Genomic DNA, 18492 nt, shown 5'->3' on the forward strand with positions numbered 1-18492 from the left:
TTAGGATAATGATAATAATCGTCGAGTCGTTGCATTAAAACTGGTATATTGCAAGAGTCATGCCATTTTAATATTGCCTGAACGCGGCGGAAGGCTCTACGCAATTGCTCTCGGTAAACTTTAATGGATTCAAACTTGCTAAGTCTCTTTTTATCGTTAAATTTTTTTTTTTCAATCCGTGACTCCATTAATATCAATAAATATCGAGTTCAAACGTAGGAAAGATCTATACGTTCGCGTCGATATATACGAATTTTCATTTGTTCGTTTTAATTGGAAGAAAAAGTAGATATATATCTATACTTTTATCATCGGCATAAATAGATCACGTTTATCCATAAAAGAGAGCAACGCTAATTATCATTGATCTAATAATAAACACGTTCGTTCAGACGCAAGCCTCTTTTATCCTAGTTTACCTTGTATCCTCTCTTACTTTCGATGCTAATCCTCACGCTCTCTCCCTCTCCCTTTTTTACGATTGTCCCAGATAAAAGGTAGCGATACGCGATGCAGCTTCTCGTAAATAATGGGTACGACATAAGAGCAAATTTCCCAAGCTCGAGCATTCTATTAATTCGATTTCGATCGATCGAAAGGTAAGTCTAGATCTCACGGTTACTCCTCCGTCGCTCGTGTTCCAATGTCGCTGGAAGTTGTGTAGATTTTCACTATGTTCGTTAATCGATCTAAAAGTGAGGGTAAAGATCGACAGAGAGGGGGGATCTGCTGGAATTCGAAGGGCGAGCCGATCGAAAGGGAAATCGACTTGTAATGTCCTCTCTCTCCCTCCCTCCCTCTCCCTGCCTCTCTCTCTCTCTCTCACGATATCGTGACATCTCGTAAAATATAAAAAAAAAACAATGTTGGAATCCTATTGGAATTGACTATAAATATACAAACACGTTTGTACTAATTTTTATATATTTTTAATATTCCTTTTTTTTCCTAACCAATTCGAATGCGCTATGGGTGTTTAGTATCGAAAGTCGATTTCTCACGTTGCCATCTCGAAGGAGATATTCGAAGGGAAGGTGTTTGAATGTTCGAGATGTAGGTATGTGCATATACGTACGTAGGTATACGCGTATTTATATATGCATTCCTTGCATACGCGTTCTTCGCTTTCCGATACATACGTAATACGTAATGTGTGTCGTTATTCGTTAGACGAGTGTTATAGAAACTAGGTCGTTTCGCTCTAGAAGTAACCAATCGGTTCGCGTTATCGATCGATGCACTTTCCACTTTTCCTTTTATATCTATAATGATAAATACATTTTTTATATTTTGCTCATAAATTAATTTTCCGTGGAAGATCATCAACGATTCAACGTTCTATAGGTGTCGGTCCATCTTCACATTTTTATTTCTGTTTTCATTTTTCTTTCTAACAGTGGTCCGATGATCGATCGAAATGCGACGTACCATAAAATTACGACTGGAATATCGCTATCTCGTGAATCCTATGATCGGGCAAGACCGTTTATTTCGTTCTCGGTCGAACGATCAATCTCCATCGTTCCTTCGCGAAAGCGGAAGCGAAATGAATTCTCATTGGCATGCTTGGCGGTCGATCGATAAAACGACGCCATAACCGGTATCTCGCGTGTATCGAGTACCGGGACTATCAAACGATCTTGTTTTATCGGCTCATTATTCCACGTAATAGAACGCATAATCCAAATAAATGAGGTAAACGTTATCGTTTCGGGTCACTCAAGAATATTCGAGCTTTCTCCGCGTTTAATCAACGGTTATAAAATGAAATTTTAATTTCATTAAATGAAACATCGTGTTGATATTAAGAAAGGGAAAAATTCTTAGCGTAGGTGAAATTTCAAAATAATAATTTTCCTCTCGATGGTTTTCTTGGTCTTAATTTTCCTGAATAAATAACGACGATCTCGAGTGTTTAAGAAAGTCCAAGAGTATTACATTATCAGGACTTAACTCGAGAAAAAATTGCTCCAGTTATAAACAAGGTGGCCATTAATTCTTCGGCGTCGCTCGTTATTCGGGCGTGGAAAGCAGCAATTCCAGTCTGGTGAAAGAGGAGAGGCGCCTGGTCCTCTGCTCCGATTACCGGCACCATGGTGTGCCAGCACGACTTGGTTAAAAGTGTTACGTAAGTCGATAGGATTACGTGGGTAGCGAGATCTGGATGCACGCTTGGATTATATTGGGTGGCACATTTTTAAGTTGGAATTCTCTAATACATCACATATCCACTTTTGTAAAAATATAAAATTTTATACTTGTGGAATAATTTTATCAAATTAACGAATTGTTGATACACGATGGATATAACTCGAGTTTATACCTTTTCTTTTTCTCTTTCTCCCTTCGTCAAGATACAAAAGGAAAACGCTTAAAAAAGTTTATACGGCGAGTTTTAAAACGGTCAGATTTCTGCTTTTCCGAGTGACCATTTTAAATTTGACGAATGAAATGAAATACTGAAGCGTATTCATCGAAATGTACCACCCTATAGGTATAGGTTGACTACGTACGTATCGGTAAATCGGCAGAGCGTGATCGTCGAAGCGTGACGGCGAACGTTGCAGCGCGTTGTACCCCTTTGGATACCATACATGTATGTACCATTTACGTCGAAGCTAGCCACCGAAGATAAAGTAACGATCGTGATCCGCGATGCAAGGGGATTTCGAGAAAGCGATCGCGGACGCGGAAAATCTTCGAACGATCTCGCGCGTCGCCCACGCAGTTTACCGAACGGTCATTCGAACAAAGCTTATATTGCGCTTATACTACCTGCATAAAGTTTTATGTGTAGACATATAGATCTAAACATGTATTTGTTTAGTCATTGCAGAGAGAACTCGGAGAGAACGAACGATTAAATAAAAGAATAAATAAATAAATAAATAAATAAATGAAAAGACAAAAGCGAGGAGCTTCACGTCTCGTTTTCTTCATCGTCTTCGGTCGATGGTGAATCGGTTGGCGGCTCGGTCGGCCATTTTCCCGCTGTTGCTGATGGATCAATGGTCGAAGGTGGATCGGTGATCGCTATCGGGCCTAGCGGTTCGGCAGTTTCCGTTTCCTCGCTGACATTTTCATTTTCAACGGGCTCAGATTCGACCGATGCACTTTGCGGATCGATCGGCGAATTTGATCCCGGATCCGGCATCGGAGGTGTCAATTCGGTGGACGGCACCGTCGTTTTAATTTGACATTGACGGCCCATGTAACCGATCGGACAAATACACCTGTTTATATCAAATTATATGTTTAATTCCAACGACATTGAAAAGACGATATAAATAAAGTCGTATAATATCGATTATACCTATAATCACCGTCTTCCGGTGTCATGCTAACGCAAGTCCCGTTATTTCGACAGACATCGGAATGATCCTCGCAATAAGTTAATTTCTCGTCGCAAAGATCACCGGACCAGCCAGATTCGCATCTACATTCCCATGGTCTTTTGCAGGATCCGTGTAGACATCCTGGATATGGCACGCATTCGGTACAATTTTTACCTCTCCAACCGACACGACACCTGCAGGTATCAGGCCGACGACATCCACCGTGTTCCTTGCTACATCCTGCTGCGCAGATGGCTGTGCGAAGGGAAAATAATCTTGAGAACACGAATGGATATTATTAAAAAGATCACTCACGCGTTTGACACAATAGTCCGGTCCAGCCAGGCTCGCATCGACATTCCAGTGGCCCTTGACAAGTTCCATGAACGCATCCTGGTAAAACAGCGCACTGTTTGCATCTTGGTCCTTGCCAGCCTAACCGGCACCTACATCAAACTTTCATGAATAATATTTATTTTTCAACCGTCGCTTTTGTATACCTCGTCAACGTTAAACATTTGCCTGGGCAAACCGAGTCATTGAAAAATATTTGACTTCGCCTGATATGGCAGGTTACCTTCATTACCAACGGAAAATGATCGATGATACGGTAGAATATACCTGCACTCTCCTGGCTTGTTACAATATCCTTGACTCGGTAGACAATCCTGCGCGCAAATCGGTTCGGAACAGAACAATCCTTTCCATCCGGGATCGCAGGCACACTCGAAACTCACGTTACACCTAAGAAGGTCGATCGATCGTCGTTAGAAAGAGAAGTTACTTTCCCGATCGACGGTCATCGATCGTTATCGTTGTTAAAATCGACAGCACGAGGCGTCAACGAGGTATTTCATTTCTGCGATTGTCCGTTATAAAGCGAAAGATGCTGCTTATTAGGATGGATCATTCGGCGTGTCATTTAATAATGTCATTTAAAAAAAAAAAGTTCAGACAAGTGTGCAATTTACGTCTGCGGGTTTACCTTCCATGCTGGCAACCAGGTAGAGCCACGCATTTGTCGCATAGCTCGCCGTAGAATCCGATCTTGCACCTGCATTCACCCGGACGTCGACAGAAACCTTGAAGGGGATCGCAGCCTTTTCGACAGATTGGTACGTCACAAAGATCACCGGTCCAACCTATTTGCGATTGAATCGATAAATTAAAAACGAGCGATATATCCGAACGATCGATCCTATCGTTCGTTATGTCAGACCCATCGAAATATATCCTACACATTTTTATTTATTTAAAAATAATGACTTACCTAGCAAACATTTCACTTCACCAGCTTCGTCACAAACGTAATGAGAATTTGGATGCTGCGACGCTGGAATCTCGCAAGCTTGTTTCTTCCATTTTGGAACGTATCTTTAATTAATATAAACATTTAAAAGTATTTTCACGGACCACACTGTACAACCCTAATCTCCCTATATTTCCTCTCTCTCTCTCTCTCTCTCTCTCTCTCTCTTCAACAAGTAGAAAGTAACTGTTAGAAACGTTTCGAACGTACCTAGGCCCAGCAGCAAAACCAAAAGGCAACACGAGTCCGAAAATAGTCGTTGTCCCTATGGCAATTCCATTGTTCATAGGAACGAGTTCACGGTGACCGATAAAGAGGCTCAAACAAGCAAGAATAGGAGGTAGCATCTTTGCTTGACTACCGAGTCAAGACTGAGGACGAAGACGATCAAGGCTTTGCCTTGGATAACGGGACCTTGTTCGAGGTCACGGCATACTTTCCTAAGAGTAAGCGTGTGTCCGTTGTCGTACGAATGTGCGCGCGTCTATCTCTACATGAAGCGTGTCGTCGACTCCGCTGGGTTTTACTACTATTCGTTCAGGAAGGGTCAATGAACTCGCTCGACGATCCTGGATGAAAACGTTTATCGTCCTCTTTGATCTATCCTAGTAGGATCGGGTAATTCGCCGGCTTCAACGGCGATATGAATTTTTCTCAAGATCAATTTTTACGATCGTTCCGATATAATTACATGTATTTTTTCGTTTATATCTTTTATAAATAAAGATAATTACAAATTTCTCATATAATAATTTCTTACATCGTTAGAATCTTAAACATACAGTCCAAATTTTTATATTTCTAAAATTATTTACACGATAATTCTATTGATTATGTACAAATAAATACACAACTTGATGCACTGACGACGAGTGCCAGATCTCTACGTCATAGGAACTCTTTTATACAGTCTGTTCGTTGCAAGCTTCAATTCATTATCTATTATAATCTGCGACGTAAAAAAATATCTCGTTTCTCTATTCTAAATTTCCTGAGTGTGATATTTGTACGTTCACTGCGGTCTATCGTATGATCTACTTGTTCGCTAACGACAAGACACACGACACTTAAATATCTCAAGTACGTTATTGTCTCGTCGGCGACAATAATCAACTGGGCCCGATCAAACCCTGAGCAATGACAAAATTACTACACTTAAACGTCCTCGACGTTCACCTTCTTCTTCCTTCTTAAAAACTTTACGACGGCGATAGCAAAGATTATGATCGCGGCGGCGATACAGGCAGCGTAGACGTCCCAGGGATAGAAATCTTGGAAATTTCTCTTCACTCGTTTGACTTGGATGGAACCTGGCCTGGTATCAACCTCGATAGGGAAACTACCGGGACCCTCGTTCGATGCTATCCTAACGAGATACTTAGTGCCAGGAAAAAGGGAGATTTGAACCGAGTTAGAATCCGTTACTTGGTTACCGATGAGACCTCCAGTTTCTGGTTCCCAGGATACTATATACGATTCCTTTTTCTTCGAGGACTCGTCTTTCTCGACGGCTAAATCTTCGAACGAGTTGCCATTGGTCGATGGACTACCGTCGGTATCGAGAACTTCGTCGTTACGTTCGTCCTTCCTTCTGAAGAAAAATCTCCTAAACACTTCTTCGGAAATTTGTGAATCCTCTTGACTCCTCCATTCTGTTAAAACTTTCTCACCGTATTTTTCAAGGAAGAACTGTCTTACTCTGTCGTTGAATCTCTTTTGTTCAAGATCCTGTTGCCTTCTCAGCTGAGTCGATACGTCTCTCCACGACACAGTAGCCTCGTATAACAGTCCTTCCTTCAAACTCTCCAAAGTGGGCACCCACTCTTGCCAACTGTATTGCTTCATACCTTGTTCCGTGACAACGATGATCCAAGTGTCCGGTCGGAGATTCGGTACTCTACCCCCTGGGTAATAACCCGTGTCTTTCCATTGTTTATGTACCTTTCGCATAACTATGGCCACGTCGAAATTGTCCAAGTTTACCGGACCCTTCCTTGGTGCCGGTAACATCGAGGGCATATACTTTTCTGCTACTCTCGTTTTTCGGTAGGTACATGCTGTCTGGCAAGCTGGACACTGTAATTGCGATACGATATAATTGTTCGTAGGGACCAAATTTCTCAATTTTTTAATATTAACACGGTCGTGAAATTACAAAATATCGCCTGGCCCTTACTACGCGCGCAACGATCTGATTCGTAAATAAAAAAATAATGGTAATGACGTAATAAATTCTATTATGTTTGGACGGAAAAACGTTTCCTCTTTAAAAAAAATTTTAAACGAAACTCTAAATCATGCGCTAAGAAATATGACAATTTTGCAAAAGTTTTCGTATTCGAGGTAACGGAAAAAGAGATTAGAGAAAAAAAAAAGAGAGAAAAAGAAAGGACTAAGCTCTCTGCCAGAGATTTTCATCTTTCTCTCGTAGACGATTTTCTATCCAAGCTTGCTCGATCTTCCGTGAAAATCGACAGGTAGAGACGCTTCTAAGGATTCTAGGTGTACGAGACTAAATGCTCAAACGAACCGGGCCCTCTCGGCCTATTTTTCGGAAGATCGAAGGATTCTTAGATTCCAACGAACTAGGGATCTACTAACTACGATCCTTTTTCCCCTTAGATCCCGTGGGATTATTTTTGACAAGCATGAGAGATCTTTTTTCACTTCATTGGCCATCGCAGCCCTAACAATTTCCTTTCTTTCTTCTTTTCTCTCTCTCTCTCTCTCTCTCTCTCTCTTTTCCACAAAAATTGTTCAAGTTCGCTTCAAAGCCGGACAATCCGTTGAGTACGTCGGAGTAAATGAGAAAAAAAAAGGAAAAAGAAAAAACGCATACTTGAGCATAGCGATCGCCTTCGCAAATAGTTTTACTAGTTTCCTCCCATCGTTTTTCCACGGCCTCGCAATTTTGCCAGCACTGTAACAGAGAAAAATAAGAGAGTGTGTTGTTGGAGAGAAGATCGGCTCTCGTGCAAGCAAAAAGCCCTAACACAGCTAATGTAAGAAGAAGAGTAAGGTAGAAGAATCCTGAAGAAGGAAAGAAAGAAATAAGAAGCCTCGAAGGAGGCAGGCCATTGAATCGGCGGCGTTGCTGTTGTGGAGGAAAGGGAGGACGAAATCGAGAGGGAAGGATCGGGGAGAAGGACGAGGAGAAGAGGGAAGGTAGCTCGAATTAGCTCCAACCTGTTTCAGCATAACAGGCACTGTCGTTGTTGTCTTTATATTTATTGGGGTACCCTCTCTCCTCGATTTCTTTCCTCTCCGAACGTTCCTCTTCCCTCGCTAAGACGACTTTGAACTCTTCGTAGAAAACGATATAGACTCTTTTTCCTCCTCACCCTCTCTCTTTGTTATTTCGTATCGAGAATGTTTATGAAAGGTATCGCGATTGTAATGGAATTGTCTACTAGTATCTATTTACTATAAACTTTCTATACTACTTGATATATCATGGCATCGTAATACTATCGTAAAAATATTAGAAATATCGTTACAAAATATTACGATATTTTTACCGCAATTACTATTACCGCAATACTCGGATTATATACAATATAGGTGATCTATTCGTTTATATACTGCTTTCCGCCATGAATATTTTTAACAGATATTTATACAAACGAAATATCTTTTCGGGTTGAGAAGTGAAAGCCATTAACAATTTTCGGAAGGGCGTAACGAAGAAAAGAAGCCGTGAAAATTGGCAAGGAAGGCGAGATAATCGTCGTTATGGGGGCGTTTTAGGGGTAGGTGTCCCTCGTTAAAGCATCGCTTTCTTCGTTCTTCGTTACGATTGTTATTCCAATGCAGAACCCTTCCTTTTCTTCCTGCTTTAGTATAAATGGATCGCCGTCGTCGCACCCTCTTAACGCGTGCGAGCACGCACGGCAACATCGATTTCTTCGAAATTAATGAACGCCCTCAGACATCTTCCTCCTCCTCTCCCTCTCACCCTCTTTCTTCCTTCTTTTATTCTTTCGATTCGAAAGAGAGATAGAAAGAATAGTTTTATTTATAGATGAAGGTAATAATTCGCGATAACGTTCGATGAGTGTTATCAAACCGTATCGATCGGTATATCAGATTGTTGACTATATTTTCTATTATTGTACGAGCCCTTCGTTAATCGAGATTTCCATCTGCTCATCGATAGGGGAACAATGACTATCCCGACTAAAAATAAGGGAGAGTCTTGGGACCACCATGATTTTCCATGGCGCCCCATAAAACCGAACACCAAAAGATTTATAGTCCTTTCGAGAGATCCCCTATTCGATTTCAAACACGATCGAGAAGTAAGTACTTTTTCGTTATAACGCTTTCGAAATAGTTTTCCTTTCGTTTTATTTTTAATTAGACATCCTATTTTCTCTATGAGATAAACGAATTTGGATCTGTTTCGTAAATAAGAGAAATGAAGTTCGGCTTAAAACGTGAAAAACTCGTGTTACGGAGTTACTTTTATTTTCTTTGAGATAATCTAATTTTATCACGCGGACGCTGACGGATCGTTCTCGTTAACGAAAGACATAGCTCTATCAAATTTCACTTTACTTCGAATTTCTCGTATGAATTTACGAAAATTATACATGTATCCGATAAAAAAAAAGTATTATCTCTATTACCTCGCTGCAAACGGTTTCCGGTCGACTGGAGAACCAATCGCACGTTCCATCGGTGCTATATCTTCTAAGACACTGTGATCTACACTGTGCGATCCTGACGACCGGACCAAGGTCCAGACAATAAACGAGACTCGCGCACAAACTTAGAATTATCAGCCACGAAACGTTTCCCATGTTGAGACAAATTTGTTTGATCTCACACTCGGTATATTTCTAACGAGATCGCGAGCTCGAAAGATACGAATCTGTAAAAATACGTTTGGATTAGGAAGATACGATACCCTTGAAAAATTTCATCCAACTGCGACCCTTCCATCGTTGGAAGCTTCCTTATGTAGGCTACGACCTCCCCACTACTTCCATTTTCACTCCCCCACCCTTCGCAGACTCCTATAGCATCCCTTATAATTATTTCTAGCCTGAACTCGTCCCTCGGCATATGGTTGACCGTACTGTACAGTCAGACCGTACCTATCCCAATGTTCTCCCTAAGGCTACATTATTTTTTCCTCCTATACTACTGGAATAAAACTGTTACAGAATTCTTAACTAGTAACGTGCAATTCTCTGTTGTAAAAGTCGTTTTCGAAAATGTTTAATTTAAAAAAAAATCTAAACTGATTTTTCCAAACACAATATTAATATAGATTATTTTTTTTCCTCTTTTCATACGTATCCTTTTAACACTATATATTGATGGAATATACGTTCTTTTTTAAGGCACATATCGTGAATTTTTATTTTCATACCATCGGAATTCATTTTCCTTTTTGCTTTTTTCTTTTTTTTTCTTAAATCTAATTTCCTATTTATCTTCAGTATGAGTCGAAAAAAGTCTCCTAATACCCTCGTACTATGAACATACGTTTCTCCCTACAATTATCTACAAGTTCCAACATATGGTCCAGAAATTTTATTTCTTCCAGATACAAAAGTAAAAACCTAACAAAAAACTGCAAATTTCACGATACTAATTTTCATTCTTTTTCTACGCATTTTATTCTCTTTTAAAGTTCTTGATTTCAACAACAAAAATCGTTTCCCCGTAACAAAGAAACCAAACGAAATACGAAACACGAAGTCATTCTGAATCATCGAAAACGTCATATATATGTATGTGTGTGTGTGTGTGTGTGTGTGTGTATAATAAGTTCTAAAGCAAACTTAGAAAGAGAGAGAGAGAGTTCTAGAATGCTAAAAAGGTCGTCTTTCAACGTGCTAATCCTTAGAAACTAGGAGAAAGCTGTTAGAATTTCACTACGGTTAAAACGCAAGCTAGTCCCTAATCGTCTCACTTCTTTCTTTTAAGATGACAAGCAGGAAAAGGTCTGTTTTCTCATATTTTAAATATTTAAGCAAATTTAGCATCTAAAAACGCCTACATACTCATTTAACATCCGGGGTTTGGAAAATTTCTGAAAAAAAGAAAGGAAAAAGAAAATAAAAAAAGATATACGTAAGATCGAATGATCGAAATTCTAGAGAACGATAAAATGGTCCAGGGATACTCTGCTCCACCCAGCTTCCGAAAATAAAGGTTTGGAAAGCATAGAAGAAGAGAGAAAAGGATAGAAATACATATTCAACCGGAAGTCGAATTCTCTGGGTGCTCCGTTCTACGTTACAATGCACAGGATGTGTACAAATAAGGGTATTTGTCTCGCTGCCTGATTGTGGGGTGAAATATACGTGACGTTAAACGAGCCGAGTTTCATCCCTATATGAAAAGACAGAGAGAGAGAGTGAGGGGGAGGGGGAGGAGGGAGAGGAGACGTAGACTTTGAAACGGCCGGTTTATGCCCGGTGGCAATAGAAAAAGGCCTACCGAATAGAGATCCATTCATCTAGGCTACGTTTAGGGGTGGCGCTCAGTTTGGATCTACAAACTTCTATGGAGAATGACATTTTATTGTGCCAGAGTTTTTCTCACACCTGGACTCTGCTACTCTGTTCCGTCACGTTAGATGTTTCACGTTAGCGCTTCCATCTTTTTTTCTATCTACTTATTCCTATGAATTGCTTGGAATTATCATTTGGTTAATGGTTAACTCTTTGTATTTTTGAAATCAATAGTAATTTTATGAGAAAGAGAATTAGAAATGTCGACGCTATGTTCGTTCTGTACTCTTGTTACTTGTACCGTCTTTAAATATAGGCAATAATTCGAACAAATTGAAAGTTAAGATAGAGTATTTGTAAAATTTATTGTTAACATAAATAAGTACGAAATCATTCTTTCACACGGGATTTTATCTTTTGATCAAGACCAAAATTAAATATTTACTATTCGGATTGCAATATTCCTATTGTTCACGATAAATGTATCTGGCACGCGTTGTCACGTGATTCGAGGAAATTTATCCCGATCGTGAAAGGGAATCCCTAGAGACGCTCGATCCCCTATGCAAAAGGGCTATGCGATTCTATTCTATATATTCAATAAACTTAGATAGAGATTTCCCGAAGCTTTAGGATAACGGCCCACCTCATCGATCTTCGAAGGATCCACTCTATTTCGAGAACAGCGATATGAATTATTTATCGTTTAGGAATGATATACGAAGGATTCTTGGGACACGATTTCTTCGAAAATTGTCTAAAATTTCTTTACCAATGCTACATTTAAGTAAATAATGTTTTTAATCAAATTTCGTTATAAAATAGGAATGAAATCCGTCCAAACCGAAATCATAAACGTAATGCGTTACTAAAAAAAGAAATTCCATGATACAATTATAATATCACACATGAATGAAACATGAGAGATTGTTGTTCGCTCGGTTTGCTCGAAAACGATGCAAGTGTTTGTGCTGCTTAGAATTTTCGGACCCGTCAAAATCCTCTCTGAAGGGATTTCGTTGTAGAAACGAGAGGTGTGAGGTGTTTTCGTAGGATCCATAATCCGGAACGGTTTGTCTGTCCACGCATTCCTCTCTCTCTCTCTCTCTCGCCCTCTCCCTTTCTTTCTCTCCTATCATCTCGTAAGATCTCTCGCACGACCCGCCTCTGTGTATTCACGAGTCTCCTCCACTCGTAAGCGTTCTTGTTTATCGATCGTAATCCTCGCCACGAAGGATTACGTGCTCTCGGTTTTCCGTAAGATCGCGTCCATCTTCTTTCATTCTAGTTTCTTTCTCTTTCTTTCTCATCATATCGAAGGAAAAAAATCTTCTGGACATTTGTTCTTTCTCTTTCTTCGTCTCTTTCCGTTTAATGATTTGAAATTCTGTCCGCGTTTTCTTCTCGAAGATCTTCTCTTTTGTTCTTCCGTCCACGTACGACTATTCCTCGCGTGAAACTGGATATTCTGTGCTCAAGATAAAAGTAGAAACAATATTTTCTTTCGTCCTACGAGTCGGAATTCTTCAGAAAGATCCGGCGAGGAAAAGAAGATTATTAGCTACGATGCTTTTGGATAAAAATAAAATTAAGAAAAGAAATGTAGAAAAAGATTGGAATAACAACAAAATACGAGACCTCGAAGAGATGAAGATAAATATCATTGCAATTTTAATCCACGAATAAAAGAATGAACTTTAAAATAACAACAATCCAAAAAAAATATATTAATAAAATTATTGTTATACGAACCATAAAAACAATTCAACAAACGTTGTAATACGTAATAAGAATTTCGCAGAAAATATCGAAACTTATCGATCAACCTAATCGAAAGTTTCAGCCTAACAAAAAAACGAACTTTTTACAGAAGACTGACACGAAAGCTGGCGCAAAATCGATTATGGATAATCCTAGGAAAATAATTTGTCTGGGCACATTTTCACGAACGATACCTTCTACTTTCACTTTTTAAAAGTATCTAACAAAGCAGAAAATTCTGTCCTTTTACAAAATAGCTCGGTCTCCCTCTCTTTCTCCCTCCCTCTCTCTCTCTTCGCTTTTCTCGCGTCAAATGTGCCGCGGTGACAAATTTTCATTCTTACCATTAAATCCTGTCTCTCTTTTTCTCTTCCATGAAAAACTTTTAGCAAAGAAGAAGAATAGAAAAAGAAAGAAAATTTTTCTCTAAACGATTCCCTTGAGGGGGACAGGTGGTAACCAGAAGATTTCCGAATCGCTATTGAACATCTAAGATCCTTTTTACGTGTCCTCTTCTTTCTCTCTTCTGTATCCAACGATACCCTCTAACTTGACAAATTCTCCAAAAGCAGGATTTATTACCAGACGAAGGCAGAGGATGCTGCTTTCAAGGTTCCTTCTCTTCTCATTCTTCTACATCTCAGATTATGTGTGTGTGTGTATCTATATATACATACATACATACATACATATATATATATATATATTGCAACAGGATTTCTCAAGAATACTTTGTTTCGATTCGTCTAAATGCCTTTAAGATTCTGTTCTATAAATCCATACAAATCTATGCTATCATATTTAAGTGATAAATAATTTTAAGTCATAATGTATAACATTTAATGTATAACAAACGAATTGTTGGTCGTATTCATAATTGAAATAAACTTTGCTCTTTACGAATCGTACGAAATCCCAAGTCGTTGTCTTTTCCTTTTTCATTTACGATTCAAAAATTTCTATCTCCACTGAAGTTAAAATTTTTCTTTTTGAACAGTTGCCTCCTTGTAAATCTAATGGTTTTCTTTCTCTCTTTGCCCCTCTCGAATAGTGGCTAGAACGAAACCATGGGTTCGTGGCAAGAAGAACTTTCCTTCTTGGTTTTTTTCTCTTTGTCAATAGTTGGGGTAGACACGTTGTTTAATTTACAGTAGCTTTTCTTATTCTCCTTCTTTCTTTTGTTGCGGCATACCTTCGGACTTCCTAATTGTTTGACACCCAAGAACGATCCTCGAGTTTTCACTTTTCGAACGCTTCCAAGTCACTCTGAGTTATACTAGTCAAAAAAAAAAGAGATAGATAGCGTCAGTCGAATACCTTTTAGAGAAATTAGTGTGGTTTACGAAGTATTAAAAAAAAAATTCTTTTTGTGAAAGAGTAATAAAATGTATACAATTTTTGTTATCGATTCATCAATTACATTTCTACTTGTCATCGATAAAATGACTGAAATCTATCAAAGCAATCACATTATAGATCGATAATCTTCAAATAATTTATTCATACTTACGACTACTGTTTTTAAAACGTCTCAAAAAATAATATTACTCGTACATAAACGTTAATAAATTCGTAAAGATCTGTCTTGTGAAAACGATATTCTAATCTTGAGAAAAAACAAGATCAAAAATTGTAGAAAATTCACAAAACAACAAAAGCGAATTTTCCAAGAACGATCTATTTATAGAATATCGAATAAGACAGAAGTATTTCTCTTTGTTTCCTAGATCGTTTCGATCGATCATCCGGAAGAGGCTGACGCTGCGGTATCTGGAGTACGTCAATGCTTAACAGGCAGAACGTTTGGCGTCTCGCTCGAAGCATTTCGTTGCGCACGACCATATGGTCGCCGACGGCGTTGGTCATTATTTCCTTTCCCTTCGGTGAGCCTCGAAGGAGCATGAGAAGGATGGGGAGGATGAGGAGGAGCAGCGGGAAAGGCGGTCGGCCACAAAATTGCCCGAAAATTGCTCGATGGTCCAGCTTTTCTTCTTCTTCTTCTTCTTCTTCTTCTTCTTCTTTTTCCTCTTCTTCCTTTTCTACTTCATCTTTTCTCTCTCAAGCTAATATCATAATACTTGATTTTTAATTCGAGAGCGAGAGCGAGCATCCTTTCTCTCTCACTCCCTCACGTCTTCGTTCCTTTTTTTCATTTCTATTTACTTCATTTTTCTCCTATCCCCTTTTATAAAATATGCTAAACGCTTGGGGTGGAATCAAGACGCCCCCACAGGATTCTCCAACGTTGTTATTTACGTATTATGAATGTTGTAAAGCGAAGTATAATGATCGCCTCCGAGCAATTTATGCGAATTTTATGATATTTTCTTTTGGATTATATCTTATGAGTTTCTAGGATAGAGTATCTTCAAATTCACCGTGGATGAATTCTTCTGAAAAATTTTCCATTTTTCTCTTTTACGACACATCGATCTTCCCTGATTTTTTAATTTGTTAGCTGAATTTTTCAGCTCTAACAAATTTATTAAACGTGATTAATAAACGATATCTACTTGTTAGATAAATAATAAATTATTTCCATGCTTCACAAAAATGGATTTTTTGTCTATAGCCAAAGTTGAATTTTTCTTTTTCATACGACAAAATCAAAGTAATTTGCACGATATTATCCCGTCCTTTCTTATTTTTTATTTTTTAACTGTATGCACGCGAGATGACTATACACGAAGCATTTGATATTTTCGTGGTTAATTTCATGCACGTGTTTCTTGGTGTTTCTTGGCGTCGGTCCATCGACGATAGAACGTACAACAGCTAATGACCGATACCTGCACGAACGTCCATTATTCTTTATACGAAGTCGTTTTAGAAACTGCTTGGAGCCGAGACGAGTAATTGCCGTTGAAAGATAAGTCTCGAGCGTACAACTCGTAAAGTACACGAAAGCTACAAAAACATCTTCGGATGAACCGCAAGCATCCTCGTGGGTAACCACTGAGATGTAAATTAAGTAATAGTCAAGGGTGAAGGAGAGAAACGAAGAAAATTTTCTTTACTTTATGATCCTTTGCGGTCTACTACGAGATACTTTCTCTCTTCCTCCCCCATTCCGTATAATCTTTTTTCTATCTTATCGTTGGTTTAATTATCGCCTATACGTGATCGCATCTTGTTTAAAGCGTTTGTGCATCACGAATCAAATCGTCGATCCCTAGAAATTTTTCTCCTTAATAGTAGGCACAAACAATTTAAGTTTACATACAATTCGTTGTACAAGTATTATAATAGATGTTAGTAAGTTTCTTAAAATATTTACATATGCGAATAGGACAATCTAAAAAAATCAAAGTATGGTAAAAGAAAGTTTATCTCTTCTCATAAAGTAATAAAAAAAGAAATTGGTGGAGGGAACCTTTCTTCGGCAGGTCCAATATTTCCAGGACTCACGGAAGAAGACTCGCCTCTGAAAGTGTATTTTTTCCTCGAGATAAAGTCTAGCCGCGTGCCATATGTCGACGGTCGCGGGAAGCGTTTTCCGATTTCTCGCGCGTGCAACACATGGCTACACGTCTCCTCTCTCTCTCTCTCTCTCTCTCTCTCTTTCTCTCTACGATTCTGAAAATCCTGAAGAGAGCCAACAGCAGCAGCAGCCGGTACGATAACGACAGTTATCCTCGCGTTGGAGTAGCTACGAAGTGGCACTTTCAGATAAATCGACGAGTAAATCCTCCAGTAGTTTGATTACCTATCTTGAGAGTGATTTCATAAAATTTTTACGAAACATCCTTCCCTTTCTCTTTTTAATTCCTAAAATCTATTAAGAAAATTAATTGCACGTCAATGAATTTTTCAAAACTCATTTGCAATTTGACTTACATGAAATAATAATAAATGTCTGTTATATATCAGAAAAATGATTACGTTAAAGCCTCGACAGATTCGCCGGCTCATTAGCTAGCAAAATACCTTTGTCAGTTATTTTCTACTCCACCTTCGCAAAAAGACCTCTTCGAGCTGTCTCGGCCCTCAAGGTTATTTAGTTTCGAGATCGGTAAGCCTAAGAGAGGTGGAAGGGGAGAGGGAATCTCAACGTTAGGAAACAATTTGGCCTGTAGATTCGAAGACCCTTGCTGCCTTAATTAGTCCCACACTGAATTATCAATCGGCTATTTTCGAGTTACGACGCTGTGATTCTTCAAATTGCCCAGAGCGGCATCTATCTTATTGCTTGGTTCAACGGATAGATAGATAGAGAGAGAGAGAGATTGCAAGGGATCCTTGAAAAAGGGACGTCGTAAAACGAAGGGCCCTTCGGCGGCGACAAATTTCCGAAGAAAAATCAACTTGGTCCAGCCGTGATACTTGGAACTAGGTCGAATAGAGAAGGTGAAACGAACCGAAGAAGAAATTTCTTTACCCCCTTTAAACCAATATCCTACGAAGGAAACTGTTAAATCTATTATACCTCTAAAGCTCGATCGTGATCACGGAGCAGAAAAAAAAGAAGGTTCGCGGCTGGTGGACGAGGAATGAGAAAGGAGAAAGAAAAAGAGAGAGGGAGGGAGGGAGGGAGAGAGAGAGAGAGAGAGAGAGAGAGAGAGAGAGAGAGTAGAGAAAGATGCTGAAAGAAAGATGGAAAAAGAAAGAAGAAGAAGAAGTAGTAGAAGAGGAAGAGGAGGAGAACGCGTTTTGTAGTTTTCGTGGGTCAGACTCTGCAGGTAGGTAGGTAGTGGTCCTTTCAAATCGCTCGAAAAATGAGGGGGTACAAGGTATATTCGAGGACCGCCGTGTAACGTCCTCTGCCCTTCCCTAACCCCCTTCCTCTCTCTCTTTCCTCCCTTTCTCTCTTTTTAGATGCTTCACGATAAACGTTTACCGTGTCCTGTCGTTCTATTCGAGCTTGGGGAATCGAAGATCTTTGGATGAAAACGAATTCGATGCTTTCCTCCTATCGTTTATATACGCTTATATATTCTCTCTCTCTCTCTCTCTCTCTCTCTCTCTCTCTCTCTCTATCACTCTCTTTATCCATCTATCTTTCTTTTTCATCTCTATGCCTATCGGGCAAATCTTTCCTTGCGACACGCTCGAAGACACGATATTTAGTTTGATTCTAATTTCAATATACGAAATGATTTTTTGATCTATATATATATATATATACACATATAAATCTATTGCTTATCTAACACTATATTGCTATATTATAGTCTATACTAAATATGTTTTATACACACATTTATAATCTATATTATAATATATTACTATATTCCGTATTGTACTATGATGTATCACGATTAAAAAATTATTTACAAAATGTGTATACTCGTACATCAAGCTCCTTTAAAACGTATGATATCAAAGGTTATAAAGCTTTGAAATAAGAATGAGTATTATTACAAGGATGAAAAGAAAGAAAGGAAATCTCGCTAAAAGTCGACTCTCTCTTATAAACTTTCGTCGGCAATAAAATAAATCCAATGGTCGAGCTCGAAGGTAACGTCGGAGATAATGGCCAAAGAAGTGGCTGCGTTATCAAAAGTTCTACGTTTATCTTATACGCCATTTCCTGGCTCCTTCGTCAAGATGCACCAGAGTTTGGACTTTTTTCCTTTCAAGGACGCGAGACTCCGAAACTTCTCCAACTGATAATGCAAAG

General features: G+C 39.0%; 2 protein-coding genes across 3 annotated transcripts; both read right to left on the reverse strand.

Moving 5' to 3' along the window:
- Positions 1 to 867: 867 nt before the first annotated feature.
- LOC127070891 (delta-like protein 1) lies at positions 868 to 5267 on the reverse strand. The gene is made up of 7 exons (XM_051009442.1): positions 4855 to 5267; positions 4606 to 4709; positions 4321 to 4477; positions 3957 to 4079; positions 3651 to 3781; positions 3314 to 3590; positions 868 to 3233 (listed from the first exon to the last, which is right to left on the reverse strand). The coding sequence occupies exons 1-7, from the start codon at positions 4989 to 4991 to the stop codon at positions 2921 to 2923; spliced, it is 1242 nt and encodes a 413-aa protein (XP_050865399.1). The 5' UTR covers positions 4992 to 5267; the 3' UTR covers positions 868 to 2920.
- A 110-nt stretch (positions 5268 to 5377) lies between these two features.
- On the reverse strand, positions 5378 to 18492 carry LOC127070893 (uncharacterized). Of its 2 annotated transcripts, none has more exons than XM_051009443.1 (3): positions 9273 to 18492; positions 7484 to 7564; positions 5378 to 6720 (listed from the first exon to the last, which is right to left on the reverse strand). In XM_051009443.1, exons 1-3 carry the CDS (start codon positions 9444 to 9446, stop codon positions 5800 to 5802), a joined length of 1176 nt encoding a protein of 391 aa, XP_050865400.1. In that variant the 5' UTR covers positions 9447 to 18492; the 3' UTR covers positions 5378 to 5799. The 2 variants fall into 2 exon arrangements, with proteins under 2 accessions (XP_050865400.1, XP_050865401.1); XM_051009444.1 differs by lacking the exon at positions 9273 to 18492 and adding an exon at positions 7831 to 8544 and having other exon boundaries at positions 5380 to 6720.

The sequence above is a fragment of the Vespula vulgaris genome, chromosome 19 (genome assembly GCF_905475345.1).
Source record: "Vespula vulgaris chromosome 19, iyVesVulg1.1, whole genome shotgun sequence".
Classification (NCBI taxonomy): Eukaryota; Metazoa; Arthropoda; class Insecta; order Hymenoptera; family Vespidae; genus Vespula; species Vespula vulgaris.

Bases quoted from the DNA above. Each gene is read 5' to 3' on its own strand.
- LOC127070891 (XM_051009442.1), bottom strand. From the start codon at position 4,991: ATGCTACCTCCTATTCTTGCTTGTTTGAGCCTCTTTATCGGTCACCGT. The intron at 3,782-3,956 runs GTATATTCTACC...AGTTTGATGTAG, and splicing joins AACAAGCCAGGAGAGTGCAG to GTGCCGGTTAGGCTGGCAAG. The intron at 3,234-3,313 runs GTATAATCGATA...TGATATAAACAG, and splicing joins CCGGAAGACGGTGATTATAG to GTGTATTTGTCCGATCGGTT.
- LOC127070893 (XM_051009443.1), bottom strand. From the start codon at position 9,446: ATGGGAAACGTTTCGTGGCTGATAATTCTAAGTTTGTGCGCGAGTCTC. The intron at 7,565-9,272 runs GTAATAGAGATA...TCTCTGTTACAG, and splicing joins CGGAAACCGTTTGCAGCGAG to TGCTGGCAAAATTGCGAGGC. The intron at 6,721-7,483 runs GTATGCGTTTTT...TCGCAATTACAG, and splicing joins AAGGCGATCGCTATGCTCAA to TGTCCAGCTTGCCAGACAGC.